The sequence below is a fragment of the Capsicum annuum genome, chromosome 2, assembly GCF_002878395.1.
Source record: "Capsicum annuum cultivar UCD-10X-F1 chromosome 2, UCD10Xv1.1, whole genome shotgun sequence".
Taxonomy (NCBI): domain Eukaryota; kingdom Viridiplantae; phylum Streptophyta; class Magnoliopsida; order Solanales; family Solanaceae; genus Capsicum; species Capsicum annuum.
The window spans coordinates 153,289,303-153,313,752 of NC_061112.1; the positions used below are offsets into that span (position 1 = coordinate 153,289,303).

The following is a 24,450-nucleotide window of genomic DNA, read 5'->3' on the forward strand; positions in this document are numbered from 1 at the left end:
CTAACACATGCCATCTGAAAACTTAAGTCATGAAAATCTGGTTTTTAAGCTTGTCTGAGTCTATTATGACATTGTCTATTTTGGTATCGTCATACCAAGACTTGCAAGTCGTAATTCTAAGCCATAATGCATTAAGCATAATTCTTTCATTAAAACTCAATTCAGACCACCCAACATTTTAAATAGTATAAGAGATTTCATGTTCCGAAACATAAGTCAAAACTATGCGAGAATCCTTTAAACATATGGTAGTCATGTGCTTTTGGCAAAATCATGCACTCTTTAATTATATGAATATTTTCAACATTTATCAACACAACTACCCTCTCTTTTGAAATCCAAATCGTAATCCAATCATAACACAATTCAAGACATTTTAAACCATGCTTTTCAAAGACGCATTCAGAACAATCTATAGCATATGATAAGTAAAGGAAAATCAAAACAAGAGAGGAATTTTACGTAAGTCATGATCTCAATTCGATCATCAACTTTAAAACACAAGCATACATATATATACAATTTCAAATCAACGTGGGGGAAGGTCAAAAGGCCAAACAATACCGTCAGGATTTCTAAAACATGAACATATTCATAAATCTGAAAACCCCTTTCTTAAAATCATGATTTCTATGCCCATGAGATTTTAGGCAAACCCCGCGTACCTCTATTTAGGAAATTAAAGGATGCTTCTTGATGCCTACGGCTTGGGGATTCCAAATCTCCAATTTGTTTCGAGAACTCACGGTTGAATCTTGAGTTATTTGGGTTTTTAGTTTGAAACCCTTATGAATGTTCTTGAGAATTTTGGATGATTGTGAAGGTATTTTGGTGTATTTGGGATTAAATCCCGTGTTTAAGATGATTGGGGAATTGAAAATTCCCAAAATACCCTTAGAATCTCGGAGAAAACTGAAAAATGGCCTAGGGCGATACCCAAGGCGTCGCCTTGGGTTGAGCACCGCGATAGCCAGGGCGTCGCCTCGCCTTGCTCACTCCCAGGTGAGGCGATCAGTGAGGCGCCGCGGGCTAATTGCTCCGGCTCACTGGTTCGTCAACCCAAACTTGCCCTTAAGCTCGTCTAAAAATTTCGAAACTCACCCGAGACGTACTCTTGACTTGCCCCATCGTAAAGAAACAAAAAAATCAAGAAACGGAGGTCGGGAAGGTCGAAAATAAATTCCCCGAAGATTGAAAGCTAGAAATGATTCCAAGTACCCTTTTACACTTAGAAAATTTTCAAGTTTTTTAACTCAACAAATATACTACTACGATATAACACATGAAGGATTTTACGGGATGTTACATATATATCTTTTTCGTTCAAATGTATCCATTGTCACGACCCGAGGCCCTCGCCCTCCTAGTCGGACTAGTCGACTGTTATATGGAACACCCAACACTTTGGTAATGCTTTCACCGTATTAGACATCAAAGCATTTCCAGAAATGGGAACAGTAGCAATCTTTCTCTCACATTCATATAAGGAGCTGGTAGAAAAGATGGTAATTGGCCTTGTTGGCTTGAGCTTCAGTGATTGACGTCTCTCATATTCTTATTTAATAGTCATAAAATATTTCATATGACATCAACTATCACGGTCACTCGGGTCCAGGTTGGATTTCGTCGCGAGTTATAGCATTTTGTTCGATATGTCTTCGAGTCGAGCTAGCTATTTTGGACCCATTATATTAAGCACAAATCTCCCATCTACGATTCTAAATTTCATAAGTAGAGCTACAGAACATGCATGTCCTGTTATTCCAAATCATTGCTGGCTTTCTCGAAGCTTCTTCCTGTTGGGTTCTATATGTGCGTTGAATGGAAAATGAAGAAATCAAGTGGAAGAGAAAAATTGAGTTTACACCAAAATGGAAAGTGTACTCAAAATTGGCAAGTTTACTCTTTCTTCCACATTGGTGGAAGAAAAGAACTTAAAAGAGTGTTTATATTGAGAAACACTTACTCCACATGGCAAGTGAAACAAGAAATAAATGATGCCTCGCGCCGTTGTCGTCGCTCGCTCGGATTTGGATTCGAAAAATGATAGATGAGATCTATCTTTTTGGACAAACTTTATTTGAATTCCAAACAATGCCAAGAGAAAACGCAGTAAATATTTTTTGTGTTTAATCCTCCATTTACGTATGTATATATGCATGCAGTAACAGTGACGCAGGAACTGATACTACTGTTTTACGTGAACAGTGACACAGAACAGTTGCACTGCTCGAAAATGTTGCATTGCTTCAGAACTGATGAACTGTTTTCTGCTTTTTAACTGAACAGATGCACTGGTTGAACAAACAGATGCAACCATTCAGTAAAAGACACACTGATTCATGGAAAGATATGACTGTTCAGGAAATGATGCAATCTTTGATGAACAGACATGAACTTACAGCAAAGGTGCAACCTTTGGAGTGAACCATTGTCTCCTTTCTAAAAAGGCATCTTGTGGCTATAAATAACCTGGTTTTCATCCACAGGTTTGAGATAAAAAAATTTTCATAGAAATTTCAGATTATAAAATCTTCTTCATCTCTTGAAAAAACTATTCTGTGTGATCATTAAATCGTTCAGTGCATTCGTAGAATCCGCCTATTTGAGGTACCGCTATAGTCGGATTGAAAGCCATTTTATTTTGGGAGGAAAAATTCCACAACCTCGGGTACAGTGAGGGGAATTATTTCCTTAAGAAAAATCCGTGAATTTGGACGACTTGGCCTTATTCAATTTTTGTTTCATCTTATTTTTTCTGAAAAATAAATACACCTCTTTGAAAGGTCATATTGATCTTGTGTTAAGGGTATTTAATACTTCATTGTGTTCTTGTTTATACATGAACTCGAGTTGAAGTTGTTGCAATATACAGATTCTTCTTACCCGAATATATTGTGGAAATAACAATCTTAAGGAAATAACTCTATTACAGAATCTGTATTGCTTGTTTTTGAAGATTAAAGTTTTAGCTTTCTACTCCGCTTGAATTTAACTAGTGATTAGAAGACATAAAATCTTCATCACAAGTTAAGTTTCACTCGATTAACGATTTGAAGTAATAAAAACTTCATCGTTAACTAGAAACAAGAAGAAGAATTTCAAGTTATTTAACTTTATAAATAGTATTCTGAAAAATACTAAGTTTTCTGTCTTGTGGTGATAGGAAAAATGACAACTGAAAGTCAAATGATGGATGCGACAACGTCTGTGGGGGCAAATAATATTGTCACATCAAGTCGCACAAATGCTCCGCCAACGATGGCATCGGCGGAGAAGCCCGAAATTTTTTTGAGAATTGACTTCAAGCGGTGGCAGCAAAAGATGTTCTTTTACCTCACCACTTTATGTCTGCAACGGTTCACTAGCGAAGACGTTCCTGAGGTGCCCGAGGGAACCTCGGATAAAGACCGCTTCATTTTTGTTGAGGCTTGGAAGCATTCAGACTTCCTTTGCAGGAACTATATTCTGAGTGGTCTCCAAGACAACCTCTATAATGTTTATAGTGGGACCAAGACATCAAAGGAACTGTGGGGGGCACTTGAATGGAAATATAAAACAGAGGATGCGGGAATTAAGAAATTCCTTGTTGCACGATTCCTGGACTTCAAAATGATTGATAGCAAATATGTTGTCTCTTAAGTATAGGAGTTGCAAGTCATCATACATGATCTCCTAGCAGAAGATATATTTTTGAAAAATACCGTAGTTGAACATATTAAAAATGTTCTTAATACTCACATAAACTGTTTTGTAGGTTTAATTGTGAATGATTCTTTCCAAGTAGTAGCGATAGTTGAGAAGTTACCACCTTTGTGGAAAGACTTCAAAAACTACTTAAAGCATAAACGCAAGGAGATGACCGTTGAAGATCTTATTGTCCGACTTCGTATTGAAGAAAATAATAAAGCTACCGAAAGAAGGTAAAAGGGAAATTCTACAATTAATGGAGCACATATTGTAGAAGATGACCAAAACAATTCAAAGAAAATAAAGAAAGTTGAACATAGAAGCAATCAACCCAAGAAAAAGTTCAAGGGAAAATGCTTCAATTGTGGCAAAATTGATCACAAGTCCATAGATTGTCGAGCCCCGAAGAAAGGCAAGAAAAAGGATCAAGCAAATATGATTGAATCCAGCAAAGAATGCGATGATTTGTATGCTATGTTCACAGAATACTACTTGACGGGAAATCCTCGCAAATGGTGGATGGATTCTGGTGTCACCCGCCATGTTTGTGCCAACAGAGAGTTGTTTTCGTCATTTTCTCTGGCTCAGGTAGAAGAAATGTTCTACATGGCCAACTCCGCTACTGCTAAGGTGGAGGGAACAGGAAAAATTTGATTAAAGGTGACTTCCGGCAAGGTCTTGTCACTGAAAAATGTGTTATATGTTCCGGAGTTACGTAGGAATTTAATTTCTGTTTCACTCATAGATAAGAACGGATTTAAATGTGTAACCATTTCTGAAAAAATTGTAATTAGCAAAGGAGAAATGTATGTAGGAAAAGGCTATCTGACCGAAGGCCTTTATAAGATGAATGTAATGACTGTCGAAATAAATAAAAGTTCGAATTCGTCTTATTTACTTGTGTCTTATGACTTATGGCATGAACATTTAGGCCATGTTAATTAAAAACGTTACAAAAACTGATTAACTTAGAAGTTTTGCCAAAATTTGAGTGCAATAAATCTAAGTGTTAAACGTGTGTGGAATCAAAGTATGCAAAGCATCCTTATAAGTCCGTTGAAAGAAATTCCAATCCCTTAGACTTAATACACACTGACATTTGTGATATGAAGTCAACACCATCACGTGGTGGAAAAAAGTATTTCATAACTTTTATTGACTATTGCACTAGATACTGTTATGTCTACTTGCTAAATAGTAAGGATGAAGCAATAGATGCGTTTAGGCAATACATAACTAAAGTTGAAAATTAGTTAAACAAAAAGATTAAAATGATAAGAAGTGATAGGGGCGGAGAATATGAATCTCCCTTTGCGCAAATATGTGTAGAAAATGGAATCATCCATCAAACTACGGCCCCGTATTCACCTTAATTTAATGGAATTGTGGAAATAAAAAATTGAACTTTGAAGGAAATGATGAATGACTTACTTATAAGTTTCGATTTACCGTAAAATTTATGGGGAGAGGCTGTCCTTATGGCCAATCGTATACTCAACAGAGTTCCCCATAATAAGGCATAATCAATTCCTTACGAAAAATAAAAAGAAAGAAAACACTTGAAATATTTCAAAGTGTGGGGGTGTCTAGCAAAGGTACAAGTTCCTATACCTAAAAGGGTTAAGATAGGACCTAAAACGGTGGACTGTGTGCTCATAGGATATGCTAAATGTAGTAAAACACATCGATTTTTGGTTCATAAATTCGAACATCCGGATATTGGTGAAAATACGGTAATTGAATCAGATAATGCTGAATTCTTTGAAAACATTTACCCGTATAAAATTAGACATGAACAGTCTAGTAGAGGATCTAAACGACCTCGAGATGAACTAAGTGGGAATGTACATAATGAAGAAAATTCAAGACGTAGTACACGTCAAAGAACGTCAACTTCGTTTGGATCGGATTTTGTAACATTTCTCTTAGAAAATGAGCTTCAAACATTTAAAGAAGCGATGTCTTTGTCAGACTCATCCTTTTGGAAAGAGGCAGTCAATAGTGAGATAGATTCAATCTTAAACAACCATACATGAGAATTGGTTGACCTTCCTCCTAGAAATAAACCTTTAGGTTCTAAATGGATCTTCAAAAGGAAAATGAAGGCGGATGATACTATTGACAAATACAAGGCAAGACTTGTAGTAAAAGGCTACAAACAGAAGGAAGGCCTTGATTACTTTGATACATACTCGCCAGTAACAAGGATAACCTCGATTCGAATGTTAATTGCCTTGGTGGTGGTATATGATCTTCAAATCCATCAAATAGATGTGAAAACCGCATTCCTAAATGGAGATTTGGAGGAATAAATTTACATGGAACAACCTGAGGATTTTGTGGTTCCAGGAAAGGAAAATAAGGTGTGTAGACTTATTAAGTCATTGTATGGACTAAAGCAAACACCTAAACAATGGAATGCGAAGTTTGACCAAACCATGTTGGCAAACGGATTCAAAATAAATGAATGTGATAAATATGTTTATATTAAAGACACTCCAAATCACCAAGTCATTGTATGTTTATATGTGGATGATATGTTGATCATCAGTAGAGACATTTCTGACATAAATGCAACAAAACAAATGCTCGAGAGCAAGATTGATATGAAGGACCTTGGAGTTGCAGATGTGATCTTAGGTATAAGAATCAATCGAACTCCACAAGGGTTGGCATTGTCACAGTCTCATTATATCGAAAAGGTACTTGACAAGTTGCCAAGACTCCATTGGATGCGAGCTTTGCACTTCGAAAGAATGAAGGTGAAAATGACTCGCAATTAGAGTACGCAAGAGTATTGAAATATTTAATGTATATAATAAACTGTACACGACCATACATAGCATGTACAATTAGTAAATTGAGTCAGTACACGAGTAATCCCAACAAAACTCACTGGATGGAATGAAAAAAGTTTTGGGGTATCTTAAATACACTCAAAATTATGCTTTGCATTATAATAAATATCCAGCGGTACTTGAAGGATATAGTGATACAAGTTGGATCATCGGATCGAACGAAGTAAAATCCACAAGTGGATATGTATTTACTATCGGTGGAGGAGCAGTTTCTTGAAAATCATCCAAACAGACTTGTATCCCTCGCACTACAATGAAATCTGAATTTATCGCATTAGATAAAGCCGGTGAAGAAGCAAAATGGCTCCAAAATTTCTTGGAAGATATTTCGTATTGGCCCAAGCCAGTGGCACCAGTATGTATACACTGTGATAGCCAAGCAGCAATAGGTAGGGCAGGGAGCATGATGTATAACGGTAAATCTCGTCATATAAGACGAAGACATAATACCGTTAGAGAACTTCTCTCTAATGGGATTATCACTGTAGACTATGTAAAGTCAAAGGATAATATATCGGATCCACTTACAAAAGGCCTATCTAGAGAAGGGGTGGAAAAAACATCCAAGGGAATGGGTTTAAGTCTAGGACGAGTCAGCATGGCTGTAACTCTACCTAGCAGACTGGAGATCCCAAGAGCTAGGTTCAAGGAGATCAAACAAAGTTGTGTCTGACAGATTCAACATTGTCAATTACCCAACCCATTGTCATGATGTAGACAATGTATAGTAAACAAGGATAAGACTTAAGGTGAAAAGTCTTTTAATGATTATCTAAATTTGACTGGTGTGACCAAATAGTTTAATCTAAAGGATTGAATGTTTAGAGATCACCTATGCGAGGGCAAAGTGGAAGCCGCTTCAAAGAGAATGTTAGTAAAGGCCTATTCTCTAAGCTCTCATGAAAACCGGGACGTGTTCATGACTGAAAAGAACAAAACCGTAAGAACCATAAATGGTAAAAGGCTATTTGTGTGACATGTGTTGTCTAGGTGTACATTAAAGCACGACGGTTCAAAGATATCAAATCTATTGATTGACCGAGTGCATCCGATGCATGTTCACTACGGAAAGTTCAAAGGGAAATCCACTTATCCAGATGCAATCAGTCTTTGCTTGATGATCACATACTTGTCCGTAAAATTTTTATGAAAAATAGCCATTCCGCATTCATGTGGGGGATCGTTGGGTTCTATATGTGTGTTGAATGAAAAATGGAGAAATCAAGTGGAAGAGAAAAAATGAGTTTACACCAAAATGGAAAGTGTACTCAAAATTGGCAAGTTTACTCTTTCTCCCACATTGGTGGAAGAAGAGAACTTGAGAGTGTTTATATTGAGAAAAACTTACTCCACATGAAAAGTGAGGCAATAAATAAATGATGCCTCGCACCGTCGTCGTAGCTCGCTCGGCTCGGATTCAGATTCAAATTCGAAAAATGATCGATCGATGAGATCTATCTTTTTGGACAAACTTTATTTGAATTTCGAACAATGTCAAGAGAAAATGCAGTAAATATTTTCTGTGTTTAATCATCCATTTACGTATGTATATATGCATGCAGTAACTGTGAGGAAATGTTGCATTGCTTTAGAATTGATGAACTGTTTTCTGCTTTTTAACTGAACAGATGCACTAGTTGAACAAACAGATGCAGCCATTCAGCAAAGGACACACTGATTCATGGAAAGATCCGACGGTTTCATTCCATTGCCCGCCTCGTAATGAGGAGGTTAAGATCACATGTCGAGTTGGAAAGACCGACGCGTGCAGTACGACAGAGATTTCTTCGTCGGGAGAGCTAGAGCTGGCACTAACTAATAAAGAAAGGATGGTGACGGTGGCCAGGAAAGGATGCAATCTTCGATGAACAGACATGAACTTACAACAAAGGTGTAACCTTTGGAGTGAACCATTGCCTCCTTTCTAAAAAGGCATCTTGTGGCTATAAATAACCTGGTTTTTATCCACAGGTTTGAGATAAAATTTTTTTTACAGAAATTTCAGATTATAAACTCTTCTTCTTCTCTTGAAGAAACTATTCTGTGTGATCATTAAATCGTTAGTACGTTTGTAGAATCCACCTATTTGAGTTACCGCTATAGTCAGATTGAAGACCATTTTATTCTGGGAGGAAAAATTCCACAACCCGGGTACAGTGAGGGGAATTATTTCCTTAAGGAAAATCCGTGAATTCGGACGACTTGGTTTCATCTTATTTTTTCTGAAAAATAAATACACCTCTTTGAAAGGTCATATTGATCTTGTGTTAAAGGGTATTTAATACTTCATTGTGTTCTTGTTTATACATGAACTCGAGTTGAAGTTGTTGCAATATACAAAGTCTGCTTACTTGAATATATTGTGGAAATAACACTTCCTCATTCTCTTGCAATCTTACTCTCAAGACTTTCTTCTTCCTTCCATGCTGTTTATTTTACTCTCCTCTCTTTTCTTGGTTCCTCTTTGTTCGATGTTTATTTTTTGCATTAACAAAGTGTTGCATGTGGCTATTTATTTTAATTTTGTGATGGATGTTGAGATTTTCAACAGTAGAAGCTACAATGGGCATCTAAAAAAGAACCAGCAAAATGTACAGTAATATTTTTTACACTACAAAAACCATTGAAGTCCCTGAAGCATATAGTTTCAACTCCTCATCGATCTACTTAGAGATCTGAATAGGAAAATAAAGGAATATTTTCTACGTAAAATTGATGTGTAAAATAAAAGGAGATACATAGTTTATGTGCGAATAACTTGACTACCTAATGGATGAAGGAGGACACATACAAAAGTTTTTCCAGAAAATTGGATGTGTCCAATTAGAGCAAGACTTAGTTTAACTGTCCAAATGAAATATCCTAACAAGTTTAAGGAGTTGAATATGTTTTAAAAGTGGTCATTTTTCATGTAAAGAAACTGTTAGACAATAACATACATTGAATTGCAAGACAAATGTAAAAATTGAGAAAGCAATCTGGAAACAGAACAAATGACACACAAATCTAACGTGGAAATCCAAGTCGAAAAAAAACCACAGGCAACAACAAGTTGTTCATTATGTAGACAGTAGAGTACAAATAAATCCTCAAGAACTCAAAATGAAGGAATTAGGACAAAGAAGATTTAATCTTCAGTACAAAAAAGACATTGCTTCAAGCAGTTACAGAAAAAACTATATAACATCAAAATACAGAAAATATCCCTGAGAAATAGGCTGCACTTCTAAAAAAACTGGTGACCAGTAACTGCACAATCAACTTTCCTACAACTGGGCAAGTGCCAAGAACCAAGTTGGAACATGAAAGCATGTTGCGGCATAATCACAGAGAGACAAATAATTTGAGGCAACTCTAACAATCTCCACCTTGACTCACATTTAGTAGATTCTCGTCATTACCATAAAGGCCCCGAAGGGCAATCAAGTAATGTGAACACCAACTAAGTTCAAAAAATGTTTGAACTTAGCAATGGGAAGTGGCTTAGTAAGCATATCTGCCGGATTCTACGAAGTGTGTACTTTCTTAACTACAATCTCTCCGGCAGTCATTGTATCTCTGATATAATGATACTTCACACTAATATGCTTAGTTTTGGAATGTAAGCATCATTCTTTGATAGATGTATTGCACTTTGATTATCTGAAAACACAACAGTAGTGTCTTGTGAAACACCAAGTTCAAGAATAAGACCACGTAATCATGTAGCCTCTTTCACACCTTCAGTTGCCGCAACGTACTCCACTTCTGTAGTGGATAGAGCAGCAATAGATTGCAAAGATGCTTTCCAACTAATAGAATCAGAACATAAAGTGACGATGTGCCTGGACATAGATCTGCGCCTATCAAGATCACCATCATAATTAGAATAAAAAACCCAACAACATCATTAGATGTCACCTTGTTCCTATCAAAAGTCAAGCCAAAATTAGCCGTACCTTTCAAGTATCGAAAAATCCAATTCACCACATCCCAATGATACTTTCAAGGATTGTGCATATACCAACTTACCATACTCACCGCGTATGCAAGATTGGGTCTTGTGCAGACCATGGCATACATAAGACTGCCACCTGCGCTGGAGTAAGGAATATTGGACATCATTTCAATCTCTTCCTCTATTTTAGGACAGAATTCCAAAGATATCAGAAGATATATTACAAATATATTTTGTTATACTTCTTAGCATATTTAAAGAAGTACATTGTTTCTTTATCTTACTTTGAAATTAATTACTTACTTCCCAGTTATTTCTTAAGATCCAAAACTAAATCATCAATTAATATTGACATTATAGTAGAATATTCCTATCGATCATTATTTGGGGCATGAAAAAGTCCAAAATGAACATAAAAAAGGAATCAAATGAAACATCATATTTGATAATATTTCTGTAAGACTTCAGCTAATTAAGATATAGGAGTCCCTCATATCTCATATTAGTTGTTCACCTTATTTATATTATCTCAAATTACATTAATATTTCATTTTACTTGTCTCATATATATTTATCTTACTATATCAACAACAACAACTACAACATACCTAATATATTCCCATTAAGTGGGGTCTGAGGAGGGTAAGTATACACAGTCCATACCACTACCTCAGATGTAAGATAGAGAGGTTACTTTCGATAGACCCCTCACTCAAAATAAAATAATCTAGATAAGAAATAATAAAAGAACAAGATAATAGAAATCAACATATCTAATAATACCATATACCAGGTACACCAAGTAATACAACAAAAGATACAACATCCTAAACTCATACTAACCTTCTACCCTAATCCGCCTCCTCCATAACTTTCTATCTAGGGTCATGTCCTCAGTAAGGTAGAGCTGCTCTAAGTCATGTCTAATCACTCTCTTCAATTTTCCTTCAGTCTATCTCTACCTCGCTTGAAACCATCCCTAACCAACCTCTTATACTTCGCACTGAGGATTCCGTGCCCTTCCTCATCACATGACTGAACCATCTTAACCTCACTTCCCTCATCTTGGATTTCACCTTGTTAAGTCCTTAATTTTGATGATTGACAAATTGTATGTTGGGACCTGATTCCTATAGATTGTGTGATAACAAAGCTGCAACTACTTAAGGACCTGGTTGGGCCTACACGTCACTGTCACAATCAACTACATAGCTGGACGAAAGTATAAAAGTTGGAAAAAGCTGATGTACTTTTTCGCTTCAACCAATAGGATTCGTCCTAGGTTTTCTTGTGTCATATATATATTTCTCATCTTCCACAACAAGAAAATCAAATTTCCTTACACTCACAACATATCTTTCTCTCGAAACTCTTGAATCAAAGTTTCATTCGCAATAGGAAATTGATCGCTCAAAAATTGTATTTCATATTCTTATTGTAACCGAGTCTTTGTATTTTGATCTTAAACGTTGCCTACTGTGATTTGTATGTTATTAGTAGGTGTGGCGTTTTAAGTTGTAAATTAATTATTGTCATCTAGAGTTAAGTGATACTAAAGCTATAGGTAGCTTGTAATTCCAGCTGGGGTAGTAGTGTAGTAAAGTTATTGCAAGTTTCTCTTTATAATAGAGTTATTACTAAAAAAAGAAGGATTGAAGTCGTGAAGTTTGTATTCAAGTTTGCTTGAATATTAGTGGAGCTTTAGAAATCCTAAAGGCAGATCGTGGTTTTTCTCCCTTGAGCAAGGAGTTTTCACGTAAAAATTATTGTGTTTGTCATTTACTTTCTTCACGTACTTCATTGTTTAGTCTTCCTGTTGTATCTTGTTGGTTGAATCTGGTTGGGACCAGGCCCCAAAGTTGGAGGGCAACTCATTACAACTCTTCACACCGAAGTCACTTTAACCTTATCTCGAATAACGTTATTTTTATCCTATATTTTTTAGTACATCCTCACGTCCATCGAAGTATTCACATCTCCTCCACCTTCATCTTCTGGATGTGGGTCTTCTTAATAGGCCAACACTCCATCCCATGCAACAAATCCGGTCTAACCATCACTCTGTAGAACTTGCCTTTTAAGTTTAGGAGGTACTCTTTTGTCACACAAGATTTTGGAGGCGAGCCTCTATTTCATCCACCCTACTCCAATCTGATGAGTAACATCTTCGTCAGTCTCTCCATTCTCCTGAATCATAGACCCTAGATACTTGAAACTATTTCTCTTATTGATAAAATGAACATCAAGCTTAACAACCACATCAGACTCATAAGACACCTTGCTGAACTTACACTCCAAATATTCTGTCTTGGACCTACTCAACCTAAACCCTTTAGATTCAAGGGTTTGTCTCTAAACCTCCAGTTTAGCATTAACTCCGCTTCGTGCCTCATCAATCAAGACTACATTATTTGCAAAAAGCAAACGGTAAGACACCTCATCCTAAAATTTTCTACGTCAAAACATCCGTCACCAAGAAAAAAAAAGGACTGAGCGTCGATCCTAGGTGTAACCCCATCAAGATAGGAAAGTGCTCCGAGTCTTCTCCCCCGGTCCTAATCCGAGTTTTAGCGCAGTGGTACATATCCTTACAATTTAATGTTGGATATAATCATTAGTATTGACGAAATTCTTTTGGAACTTAACATCACCGCCAATGTAATTCTAATTGAACAAATTGTTTTTGGACAACAAGATTAACACCACCACAATTCTAATTCTTCTTGGAAGGAAACACGTAACACTTCATATTCTCATTATGGCTGGTCAATAGGGGAGATTCCAAATTTTGGTTTGAAAATTGGACATCATTAGGAGCCCTGTATTACGTTTTACCAGAAGCAGTTGATGTTGAAGAAATGGAGGTGATAAAATTTTGCACAAAATGGAGTATGGAATGCTGAGTTGCTGGCATAATACTTACCAGGGAACATAGATCAGCATACTACCTCAACAATTATGTCTCCACAGGCAGACAGAGAACAGGATAAACCACTGTGGGTGTAGCAACAAAATGGCACCTTTACGGTTAAGGTGAAGGTGCTAGGCATTACATACGACACAGGGAAGAAGAAGAAGAACAATTTTCCTATTAAAATGGCTTTTACTATATGGAGTGGTATTTTCGGATTCTCGTGGGCTAAGAATTTGCCTTTTAAAATGACTTTTACTATATGTAGGACATGGAAGTTTAGGTTGCCAATTGATGAAGTTCTACAGGAGATGGGCATCAGTTTGCCATCCATCTAGGTGTTAGTGTTGCACCAGTCCTAGCAGGGAAACTATGAAATATGTTTTCCTAACCTCTCCTACAGCTGCAAGGCTATGGAGAGTTTGCTAATTGTGCAGGTATTAATTGTGAAGGCTTGAAGCTATCTCGGGTTAATCATTAAATTGTGGACACTACAGAGCTCTGCCAAACTGAAACAAGTGATGCTTGTTGTCTGTAGCATCATCCTTTGGGAGCTATGGAAGAGAAGGAACATCATGAAGCACGACGGAAGAATTAGCTTTGATAGACTGGCACATCAAGTAAATACCAATATACGGCAGTTGTTCAGAACCAGATATCCTAGACTGAAGAATGTCCCAACACAATGATCTGACATAATCACATATCCATATATACTTGGACAATTTCAAAACTACTATAATATTATCACGGAGTGGTGTATTAGACTCTCCCTCAATTGGCACCATCATCAAATGCGACACTGATGGTGCTAGTAGGGGAAATCCTGGTAAGAGCTCCTATGGGTTTTGTGTTAGAAGACACACTGGAGATTTAGTGTTTGCTCAAGCATAAGTAATCACAGACACAACAAACACCGACGCGGAGGCAGTGGCAATTAGAGAAGCTCTAACCTTCTGTGTTGCAGAAGGCTTTAGCAACTTTATTATTGAGACAGATTCCGATGGGCTACACCATGGCACATAAGCACAATAGTAGAAGATTCGAAGGAATTGATGGATATTTGCAGAACCCAAGTGCATCACATATACAGAGAGGGGAATACTTTTGCAGATTATTTAGCAAATCTTACCCATCCTCTTGAAATTCAGAATACGCCTGCCCTGTTTAAGTCATGGTGATCAAAAAAGGTGATTTTAACTGTAAAAAAGCATTTTGGATAATAAACTCCGATTTTAACCGAGAAGAAATTTGCTTTTATATAGACAACTTCAGGTTAAAGAGACACAATAAGATAAAGAATTTAAATGATTCCCTCAGAACATCAAATAACATGCCAACCAACAGAGTGAATAAATCAATTTTGGAATCAGGAAATTCTCAAGCAGTACGTAAAATTAGTAAGAATACCAGGTTTTAGCATGGAGAAAAAAAAAGTGTGTCCATCTTACCTAAGAAAATAATAATATATGAAATAACGAGAGCCATAATTATTACTTAGACCGCCTACGCACGCATCATTTAATGACCCAATTTCGGAGAGATCGGACTTTCTGTATAAGCAAAATCATCCTCATCAATGTTAGCTGCACCGATATCATCATAATCTAGAGGCCACATTCGATCACTTAATCCAAATGATCCACCAGATATTATCCTGTACACAAATCATGTCATTGCCCCATCAAAGAGAAAGCAGAGTAACACTTCATAATCTGAAAACATATCTTTCGGTATGATGCTATAAACTTTGGTACTTGGTGTTATTTTTCACAATACGGGTACGTAGAATCTGTATAATATAATAACAACTTCAACTCGAGTTCAAGTATGAACAAGAACACAACAAAATTGAACAAATACCCTCAACACAAGAAGTATTTTATATTTCAGAAATATAGATGAAACAGAAATTGTTAAGGCCAAGTCGTCCGAATTCACGGACTTTCCTTAAGGAATAATTTCCCTCACTGTACCCAAGGTTATGGAATCTTCCTCCCATGATAAAATAGCCTTCAATCCGACTATAGCGGTACCTCAAATAGGCGAATTCTTCGAACACACTCACGGTTTGGCATTCTTCGGAATTCAAATAAAATTTGCCTAAAAACTAGATCTCATCGATCGTTTGATGAACCCAAACCCGAACCTGAGCCGAGCAACAACAGCAGCGAAAGGCATCTCTTATTTCTTGCTTCACTTGCCATGTGGATTAAGTATTCATCATTATAAATACTCCAAAGTTCCATTCTCTCACCAATGTGGGAGAATTAGTGAGCTTTTCAATTTGAGAGTACACCTTCTAAATTGGTGTCTTCTTCTTCCACCATTTTTTTCCTCTTCATTTTTCCATTCACACCTTTTCATTACTATGAACCCAACACTTGGTATAGTGAACAATTTCATCCAAGAATCTTTAATGCCATAGTTTTTCATTAACCATAAATCAAAAGCTTTCTCGTTCTTATAATAAACAGCAAGCGTTCCTCTCAACACTGATACACCCACATCAACATCAATTACGATCTTGAAATGAATTTGTGAGCACACTATCTCTGGCAATGGCATCTCTCTGAACATCTCATTTGAAATATTAAACGAAACTAGACAAAACTTTCTTGATAAGAAACCAAGCAAATGAAATGCTCCATGTACAAATGCCAAATATTCTCCACCAGACAACATAAAGCTATTTGTCCTACCTGCTGAGGTTTCATCGATTATTCTCCAAGAACCAGTTTTTAGTGAGAAAATTTCATAACTGGCATACATGTCAATCCTAAAGATTTTATAGTCATCATTGATAGAGTCATATGCCAATCCATAAGCAGATCCCACACTATCATTACCATGATAGTAAGTACTGTCATCATCATCAACATCTAGTGGGAATTCAGAATGGGGAAGTGCTATTGATTCTTTAGTGGAGGGGTTCCATATTACTAATATTGAAGGTTGTTTAACGTGAGGTTCACTCCAAATGCCGATAAGAAACAAGCCATCACAACTACAACAGACTTTTCTACCAACTGCTCCATTAGAATTTGAAGAACAATCAAATATCCGGATATCCTTAACAAGTTCAACCAAGGGTAAAGTAGAAGACAAGAAGCGACAATCAGTGTCCCATCGGGCAAAAAGAAATTGTTGGGAACTGAGCTGGTTCTTAGCATGATTGAGATGTTTTTTCTTAAAATAAGGTTGTCTTCCAAAATTTTGAAACGCATTTGAAACGAAGAAGTGACTTCACAGGTAGCCTGCTCAGAATGTCCATAAGTATTTCCTCCATGGATACTACAGGACAAGAATGCTTTAGTAGTTCACAGATTAAGTATTCTTACTTTGTTAGAGAGAAGGCCAACGTAACGACGGCAAGCAATGATCCACAGAAATTTGATTTGAGACCTGGTGATTTTATATATATGTAACTAGTACACTCTCCTTGTACTTGTAGGAATAAAATTTGATTCCTAGTAGGATTGGACTACTCTTTTTTTTTTTTTTTTAATTGGACTACTTTGTTACTTTGTCGTAATAAAAGGATTCCTTAACACGTAAGCTCATTTTTGTTTAAACGTAAATAATTTACTACTTCCTATTTATGCATTATTCAAATAATTAACAAAAAATAATGATGCAATGCCTACATTATATTGATCCTCACCTACGCACAAAATAATCTATCTACATTCACATTGACTTACATCTACGATGTATTAAAAATATATTAAAAAAAAAAGTAATTTAAGCTTTTTGTTAGAGTTTTCGTAATAAATAAAATCATCTTTTCATTATTTTTCTCAAATTATTATTTAATTTTATTAGGTTAATTAATTTAATTTATAAGCCCTTTTAAACTTAAAATTTATTAGGAATAAAATTAATTTAGACATAAAATTCATGTAATATTCCTCAATTTAAGTAAATTAATTTTTCTTTCCTATTTTAACAAGGATCTGTCCTCCCCCCTAGACACTACTATCACCGGCGGACTTAGGTTTACCGCCGGCTCGACTATACTCTGGCGACGGGTAAAGGCGCAGCGTTGGTCGGAGCAGGTAGGTACGACGACCCAGTTCCGGCAAGTTCCAGAGGACACTCCGGCGTCATTCCGGTGATGCACCGACGGGCTTGTCTGGCGACCTATTTCCGACACCCAATTTTGACAACAAAATTGCCGGAATCACAAGCAGCACGTAGGACTATCTCGGTAACATCTAAACCATTGAATTTTATCTACTGCTTACTATTTAGTTTCTTTGATATTTAAATCACTACATACTGTGTTGATTTCTTTATACTATTCTGCTCCTACTTTCTCGTCTGTTGTTGCTTTACTGTTTCTTGTTTTCCTGTTCTGGGAGGTTAAGTGGTGATTGGTTGCTTGGCTTAGTGGTGGTTATTGTTGTGTTTATTGCATTTGTTTTGGATGCTAGGACGATTAGGGTACTTTGTGCGTGTCTTCTCTCACTGTTTCCAACCCGTTACTTTGTTTGTTGGTTTGTCGGTTTGGGGCTTTGTTTTGGTTTTGAGTAGTGGTTGGAGGGGTTGATGGTGGAATAGGGTCATGTTCGAGGAGGTTGGGGGTGGGGGCGGTGCTGAGAGGTGGTGAGGAGGGGAGGGCTGGGGTAAGGTCGGGGTATAGGTCAGGCGCTAAGGCGGGTTTAGTGAAGGGTGTTAGAATAAGGCGTGAGGCGAGAGAAGATAGGTTGAGGGTAGGTTCTTGGAACATTGGGACCCTACAGGGTAAATCCGTAGAGCTGGTGAAGATTCTTAAGAAGAGAATGATTAATATTGCGTGTATGCAGGAGACTAGGTGGGTAGGATCTAAAGAAAGGGATGTGGATGGGTACAAGTTATGGTATTCGGGGAGTGTGAGGGGAGATTTTGAGAGGAATTGGATGAGGTGGTGAGGAGCGTGCCTAGTTCGAAGAAGATTATCATAGCAGGGGACTTCAATGGCCACATTGGGGCTCTTACCAGGAGGCTATGAAGATGTGCATGGAGGTTTTAGTTTCGGTGACAGAAATGGTGAGGGAGCTGCTCTGTTGGATTTTGTGAGGGCCTTTGGGCTGGTGATAGTGAATTTGAGTTTTTCGAAGAAGGAGGATTACCTGATTAACTTCCGCAGCGCGATAGCCAAGACCTACATTGACTTTCTGCTTCTTAGGAAGAGGGATAGGAGGCTATGCAAGGATTGTAAAGTTATTCTGAGTGAGCATCTTTCGACCCAGCATAGGCTTCTAGTGATGGACTTGTCTATCAAGAAGTGCAAGAAGAGAAGGGTCGAGGAGGGTCGACCTAGAATTAAGTGGGGTGGCTTGACGCCAGTTAATGCTCTGGAGATAGGGGAAAATGTGGCGGAAAAGGAGGTGTGGGAGAGCAGGGGGGACGTGGATACTTTGTGGGATAGGGCTGCCAGTGGCATCACAAAGACTGCCAGAGAAGTGTTGGGTGTTTCGAGGGGTCTGGCAGGACGGCATAAGGGGGACTAGTGGTGGAATGAGGATGTGATGAAGAAAGTGGAGATTAAGAAGGAGGCGTATGTTAAATAATTGAGAGTAAAGATGAGGAGGAGAAATGGGTGAATAGGGAGGTTTACAAAGAAGTCGGGAAGGAGGTTAAATTAGCAGTTACAGCTGCTAAGTCAACAGCATTCGAGAACTTGTATGCGGGGTTAGAGGTGAAAGATGGGGAAAAGAGGTTGTACAGGCTTGCAAAGCTAGGGAGCAGAATGGCCAGGACCTCGATCAAGTAAAGTGCATTGAGGGGGAGGATGGTAGTATTTTGGTGGAGGAGATTCACATTAAGAAGAGATGATAGAAGTACTTTCATAGACTTTTGAACGAGGAGGGAGACAGAGGCATTTTGTTAGGGGAGCTGAAGCACTAGGAGGAGAGTCGTGATTTTAGATACTGTAGGCGTTTTAAGGTTGAGGAGGTCAAAGAGGCTATTCGTAGGATGCGGAGGAGTAGGGCAACGGGGTCCGGCGAGATTCTAGTGGATTTTTAAAAGTATGTTGGTAAGGCTGGTTTAAGGTGATTGACATATTTGTTTAACAATATTTTCAAGACTGCAAGAATGCCTGAGGTCTGGAGATAGAGTACAATGATTCTGTTACATAAAAATAAGGGCGACATTCAGAGCTGCAACAACTATAGGGGTACTAAGTTGTTGAGTCACACTATGAAGATTTAGGAGAGAGTGATCGAACAAAGTTTGAGGAGGGTTGTGACTACTTCGGAGAATCAGATTAGATTTATGCCTGGTCGCTCGACGACAGAGGTACTCCACTTGGTAAGGAGATTAGTGAAGCAGTATAGAGAAAGGAAGAAAGATTTACACATGGTGTTTATCGACCTAAAAAAGACGTATGATAAAGTCCCAAGGAAGGTTCTTTGGAGGTTCTTGGAGGTAAAGGGGTCCCGGTGGCGTACATCAGAGCTATTAAGGTATGTACGATAGAGGAAAGACCCGGGTGAGAGCGGAGGGAGGAGACTCAGAGCAGTTTTCGGTCGAGATCGGGTTGCATCAGGGATCGACTCTTAGTCCGTTCCTTTTTGCATTGGTGATGGACGTATTGACGCGGAGCATTTAAGGAGAGGTGCCTTGGTGTATGTTATTTGTGGATGATGTGGTGTTGATTGATGAGACGCGAGGTGGTGTGAATGACAAACTGGAGGTTTGGAGGCAAACCCTTGAGTCTAAGGGGTTTAGGTTGAGTAGGTCCAAAACTGAGTATTTAGAATATAAGTTTAGTGACTTGAGATAGGAGGACGAAAGGGAGGTGAGGTTAGACTCCCAGGATGTCTATAAGACGAACAGTTTTAAGTATCTTGGGTCTATGATTCAGGGGAATGATGAGATTGATGAGGATGTATCTAAACGTATTGCAGCAGGGTGGATGAAGTGGAGACTAGCCTCGAGAGTGTTGTGTGATAAGAAGGTGGCCTTTAAGCTTAAAGGAAAATTTTATAGAGTGGCAGTCCGTCCGGCCATGTTGTGTGGTGCGGAGTGTTGGCTAGTCAAGTACCCACTCATCCAAAAATTGAAGGTGACGGAAATAAGAATGTTGCGTTGGATGTGTGGGCTTACTAGAGGTGACACAGTAAGAAATGAGACTATTCGAGAGAAGGTGAGAGTGACTTCAGTGGAAGACAAGTTGCAGGAAGGAAGACTGTGATGGTTTGGGTATGCGATGAGGAGGAGTGCGGATGCCCCAGTTCGGATGTGTGAGAGGCTTGCTTTAGATGGCTTCAGGAGGGGTAGAGGTATGCCGAAGAAATACTGAAGGGAGGTAATTAGACATGACATGGAGCAGCTCCAGCTGACTGAGGACATGACCCTAGATAGAAAGGTGTGGAGGTCGCGGATAAGGGTAGAAGGCTAATACGGGTGTGTGGGTTGTAACTTACAGTCTGGAGAGTCTTGTGTAGCCGGGTTAGTAATCCTAGGTCCGTGTTCATAGGGTCCTTGTTATGGGAGTGTAGGTTATTACTAAGTGAGTGCACTAGGTCTTACGTCTTAGTACCTATTTTCTTATTCTGTGTCGCCCTTATGTCTCGTATTTCATATTTCTCTGATGTCTATTTTATTATTTCTTACTCCTGATTTTCTATTATGTTTTCCATCCCTTTTTTTACTGTTCTCTACTTTGAGTCGGAGGTCTATCGGAAACAACCTCTCTACTTCCTCGGCGGTAGCGGTATGGACTGTGTGCATCTTACCCTCCCCAGACCCCACTCTTGTGGGAATACACTGGGTATGTTGTTGTTGTACATTATCTAGATTTTGTTTGTATTTTATTTTTGATTCTTAATGTATGTGTTTTATATATAATTTTGTAATTTGATCATGTTGTAAAGGCTATATTTAATCGTATTATTTTGATAACGCAATCATATTGTAGTTTTTGTTATGTTATCATCTAATGTTTTTTCTACTTAATACAAGTGGTAGATAAAATATTTAGTCGGATTTTGAGAAATTTTTATGAAAAGATATATAAATTACTTATTTGAATTAAGTTGTAGTGTTATATGAACTTGATCAAGTTTTAGTTCTGCATCTTTCTTTCTTACTTGCAAATCTTCATGCATTCAAAAATAATTCCATCCATATTGGTTTAAGAATATTTTTTCGTTTGTAACCTTTTTATTCATGGTTTGTTAGTTTGTGATTGCCTATGGTTCGTAGGATGTATAGGGGGAGAGAGCGACTGGGCAAAGACGAGATTCTGATATATTTTTAAAAGTGTATAGGAGGAGTGGGTATGGAGTAGTTGACTTGATTGTTTAACATAATTTTCAAGACAGCGAAAATACTTGAATCTTGGAGGTGGAGTACGATGATTCCATTGTGTAAGAACAAGGTTGACATCCAGGATTGCAAGGTTAAGTCATATTATAAAAGTTTGGGAGAGGGTGGTAAAGTTGAGGTTACGAGGGATTGTAACTATTTCTAAGAATCGATATGAATTTATGTCGGGACGCTCGACTACTGAGGTTATTCATCTCGTTAGGAGACTGGTGAAGCAGGGGGAGAGAAAAAAAGACTTACACATGGTGTTTATCGATTTAAAGAAGGCTTATGATAGAGTCCTCCAGGGAGGTCCTATGGTGTATGTTAGGGCGATTAAGGATATGTTCAACGGAGCAAAGACTCAGGTTAGGATTGTGGAAGGGGACTCAACACACTTTTTCGTGCTGATAGGGCTACATCAAGGATCGACTCTTAATCCGTTTTTATTTGTCTTAATGATGAATGTTTTGACATATCAAATTCAAGGTGAGGTGTCTTACTGTTTGCTTTTTGCGGATGATGTAGTCTTGATTGATGACACCCGTGGTGGAGTTAATGCTAAGTTGAAGATTTGGAAGCAAATCATAGAGTCTAAAGGGTTGAGGTTTTGTAGGTTCAAGACAGAATATTTAAAGTGTAAGTTCAGTGAGGTGCCACATGAGTCTGATGTGGTTGTAAAGCTTGATACTCTTTCGACTCAAGAGTGATAGTTTCAAGAATTTGGGATCTATGATTTAGGCGAATAAAGAGATTGATGAGGATGTCACTCATCGAGTTGGGATAGGGTGGATGAAATGGAGGCTCATTTTCGGATTCTTGTGTTACGAAAAGGCAACACTTAACTCAGAGGCAAGTTCTACAAAATAGTGATTATATTAGCTTTGTTGTATGGTGCACAGTGTTTGCTTGTCAAGAAATTTTACATCCAAAATATAAAGGTGAGAGATGAGAATTTTTCGGTGGAAGTGTGGGTGTACTAGGAAAGATAGGATTACAAATGAGGTTATTCGGGATATGGTGAAAGTGGCTTTGGTGGAAGCCAAGATGAGGGAAGCGGGGTTGAGATGGTTCGGATATGTGATGGGGAAGGGCAAGGATGCCCCAGTGTGGAGGTGTGAGAGGTTGGTTAGGGAAGAATTCAGACGAGGCAGAGGGAGGTGATTAGATATGACATGGAGCAACTCTGGCTTACCGAGGACATGACTCTAGATAAAAGGATGTGGAGGAAGTGGATTAGGGTAGAAAGATAGTAGGAACTAGTATGTCAGTACTAGCAGGGTGGAGAAATTTAGCAGAAAGAAAACTTAAAAGTGTGCTTGTGTGTCCTGTTAGGGTCTAAGATCAAGAGAGGAGATTCAACTGTAAAATTGCATTTTGAAGCGTACTTTTTAACTAAAAAGAAACTTTTATATGAGTTATCGGAGTGTTCAACCAGACAACATTAGCCGAGAAGCAAATTGCAGATAAAAGAGACATCAGAGCGTTCGACTAGTAATTTGTTAGCAAAGAATTGTAAATAAAAAATAAAAAACCCACAAGAATGGTAAATCAATTTAGGGAACCAATAAATTCTCAAGCATTAGATAAAATTATAGGAATAACGACTTGTAACATAAAAATATTACTTAATTAGATAACCTACACAACGTTTAATAACCCAATTTCGGAGAAATCAAACTTTCTGTGTACACCCAACCATCCTCGTCAATAGTAATTGCACCAATATCATCATAATCTAGAGGTCACATCCGATCACTTAATCCAAATGATCCACAAGATATTACCCTATATACACATTCTGCTCTCACTAAACCCTCTTTAACAAAGCAAAGCAACACTTCATTATCTGAATACATATACATCGGTATGATTTTAAGAACGTTTGTACCAATTGGTATAGTAAACAACTTCATCCAAGAATTTTGAACACCATAATTTTTCATAACCCATAAATTAAATAAATTTTCATCCTTATCCTTATAATAAACACCAAGCATTCCTCTCAACATTGATACCCCGACATGATCATCGACGTCAAACCGGAACTTGGATGGAGTGAGGGAACAAATTATATCTGGCAATGGTATCTCTCCATACATGTCATCTGAAATATTAAATGAAACCACACAGAACTTGGGATGACTTTTTACTTTCGTATGGGCGACACCATAGCACGAATTAGAGTATGAAAGAGGAACATTCTGACTCTATTGCACGAACTACAACATGAAGAAAGAGAGACATTCCTAAACGCCTAGTAGCCTCCTGCATATAAGTGTGGTGCGCTACACACCCATAAAAAAGACTCTACCCGATGCGATTTCGCAGACACCCTGGGACCATGAACCGTGCTTTGATATCAAGTTTGTCATGACCCGAACCGGAAGCCCTGGCCGTGACGAGCATTTCCGAACCGTGAAGGCCCGAGACGCCCTCTGTCTATCTAGTAATCATGCACAACATTCATATAATAAAAGATAATGCGAAAATAGAAATCTAATACGGAAACATGGTCAGTCTGAATGTGATCATAATACTGAAAAATTGAAATCCAAAATATATCTGGATAATAATAATGTCTGACTCAGTCTGCAAAATCTCTACCATGAACTAAAAAAAACTGTCTGAAAACTGGGACAAGGCCCCAGTAGACCAAAACATGACTAAAGATAAATATCTGAAAGTAAACAGGCCTTCTGGAATATAGAAGGCCTGTTTACTTTCAGATATTTATCTTTAGTCATGTTTTGGTC

General features: G+C 37.9%; 1 protein-coding gene across 1 annotated transcript; it reads right to left on the minus strand.

Annotated features, from left to right (window-relative positions):
• Positions 1-9,588: 9,588 nt before the first annotated feature.
• LOC107856197 lies at positions 9,589-14,801 on the minus strand. The gene is made up of 3 exons (XM_016701186.2): positions 14,350-14,801; positions 10,487-10,626; positions 9,589-10,390 (listed from the first exon to the last, which is right to left on the minus strand). The coding sequence occupies exons 1-3, from the start codon at positions 14,476-14,478 to the stop codon at positions 10,249-10,251; spliced, it is 411 nt and encodes a 136-aa protein (XP_016556672.2). The 5' UTR covers positions 14,479-14,801; the 3' UTR covers positions 9,589-10,248.
• Between the last annotated feature and the right edge of the window lie 9,649 nt (positions 14,802-24,450).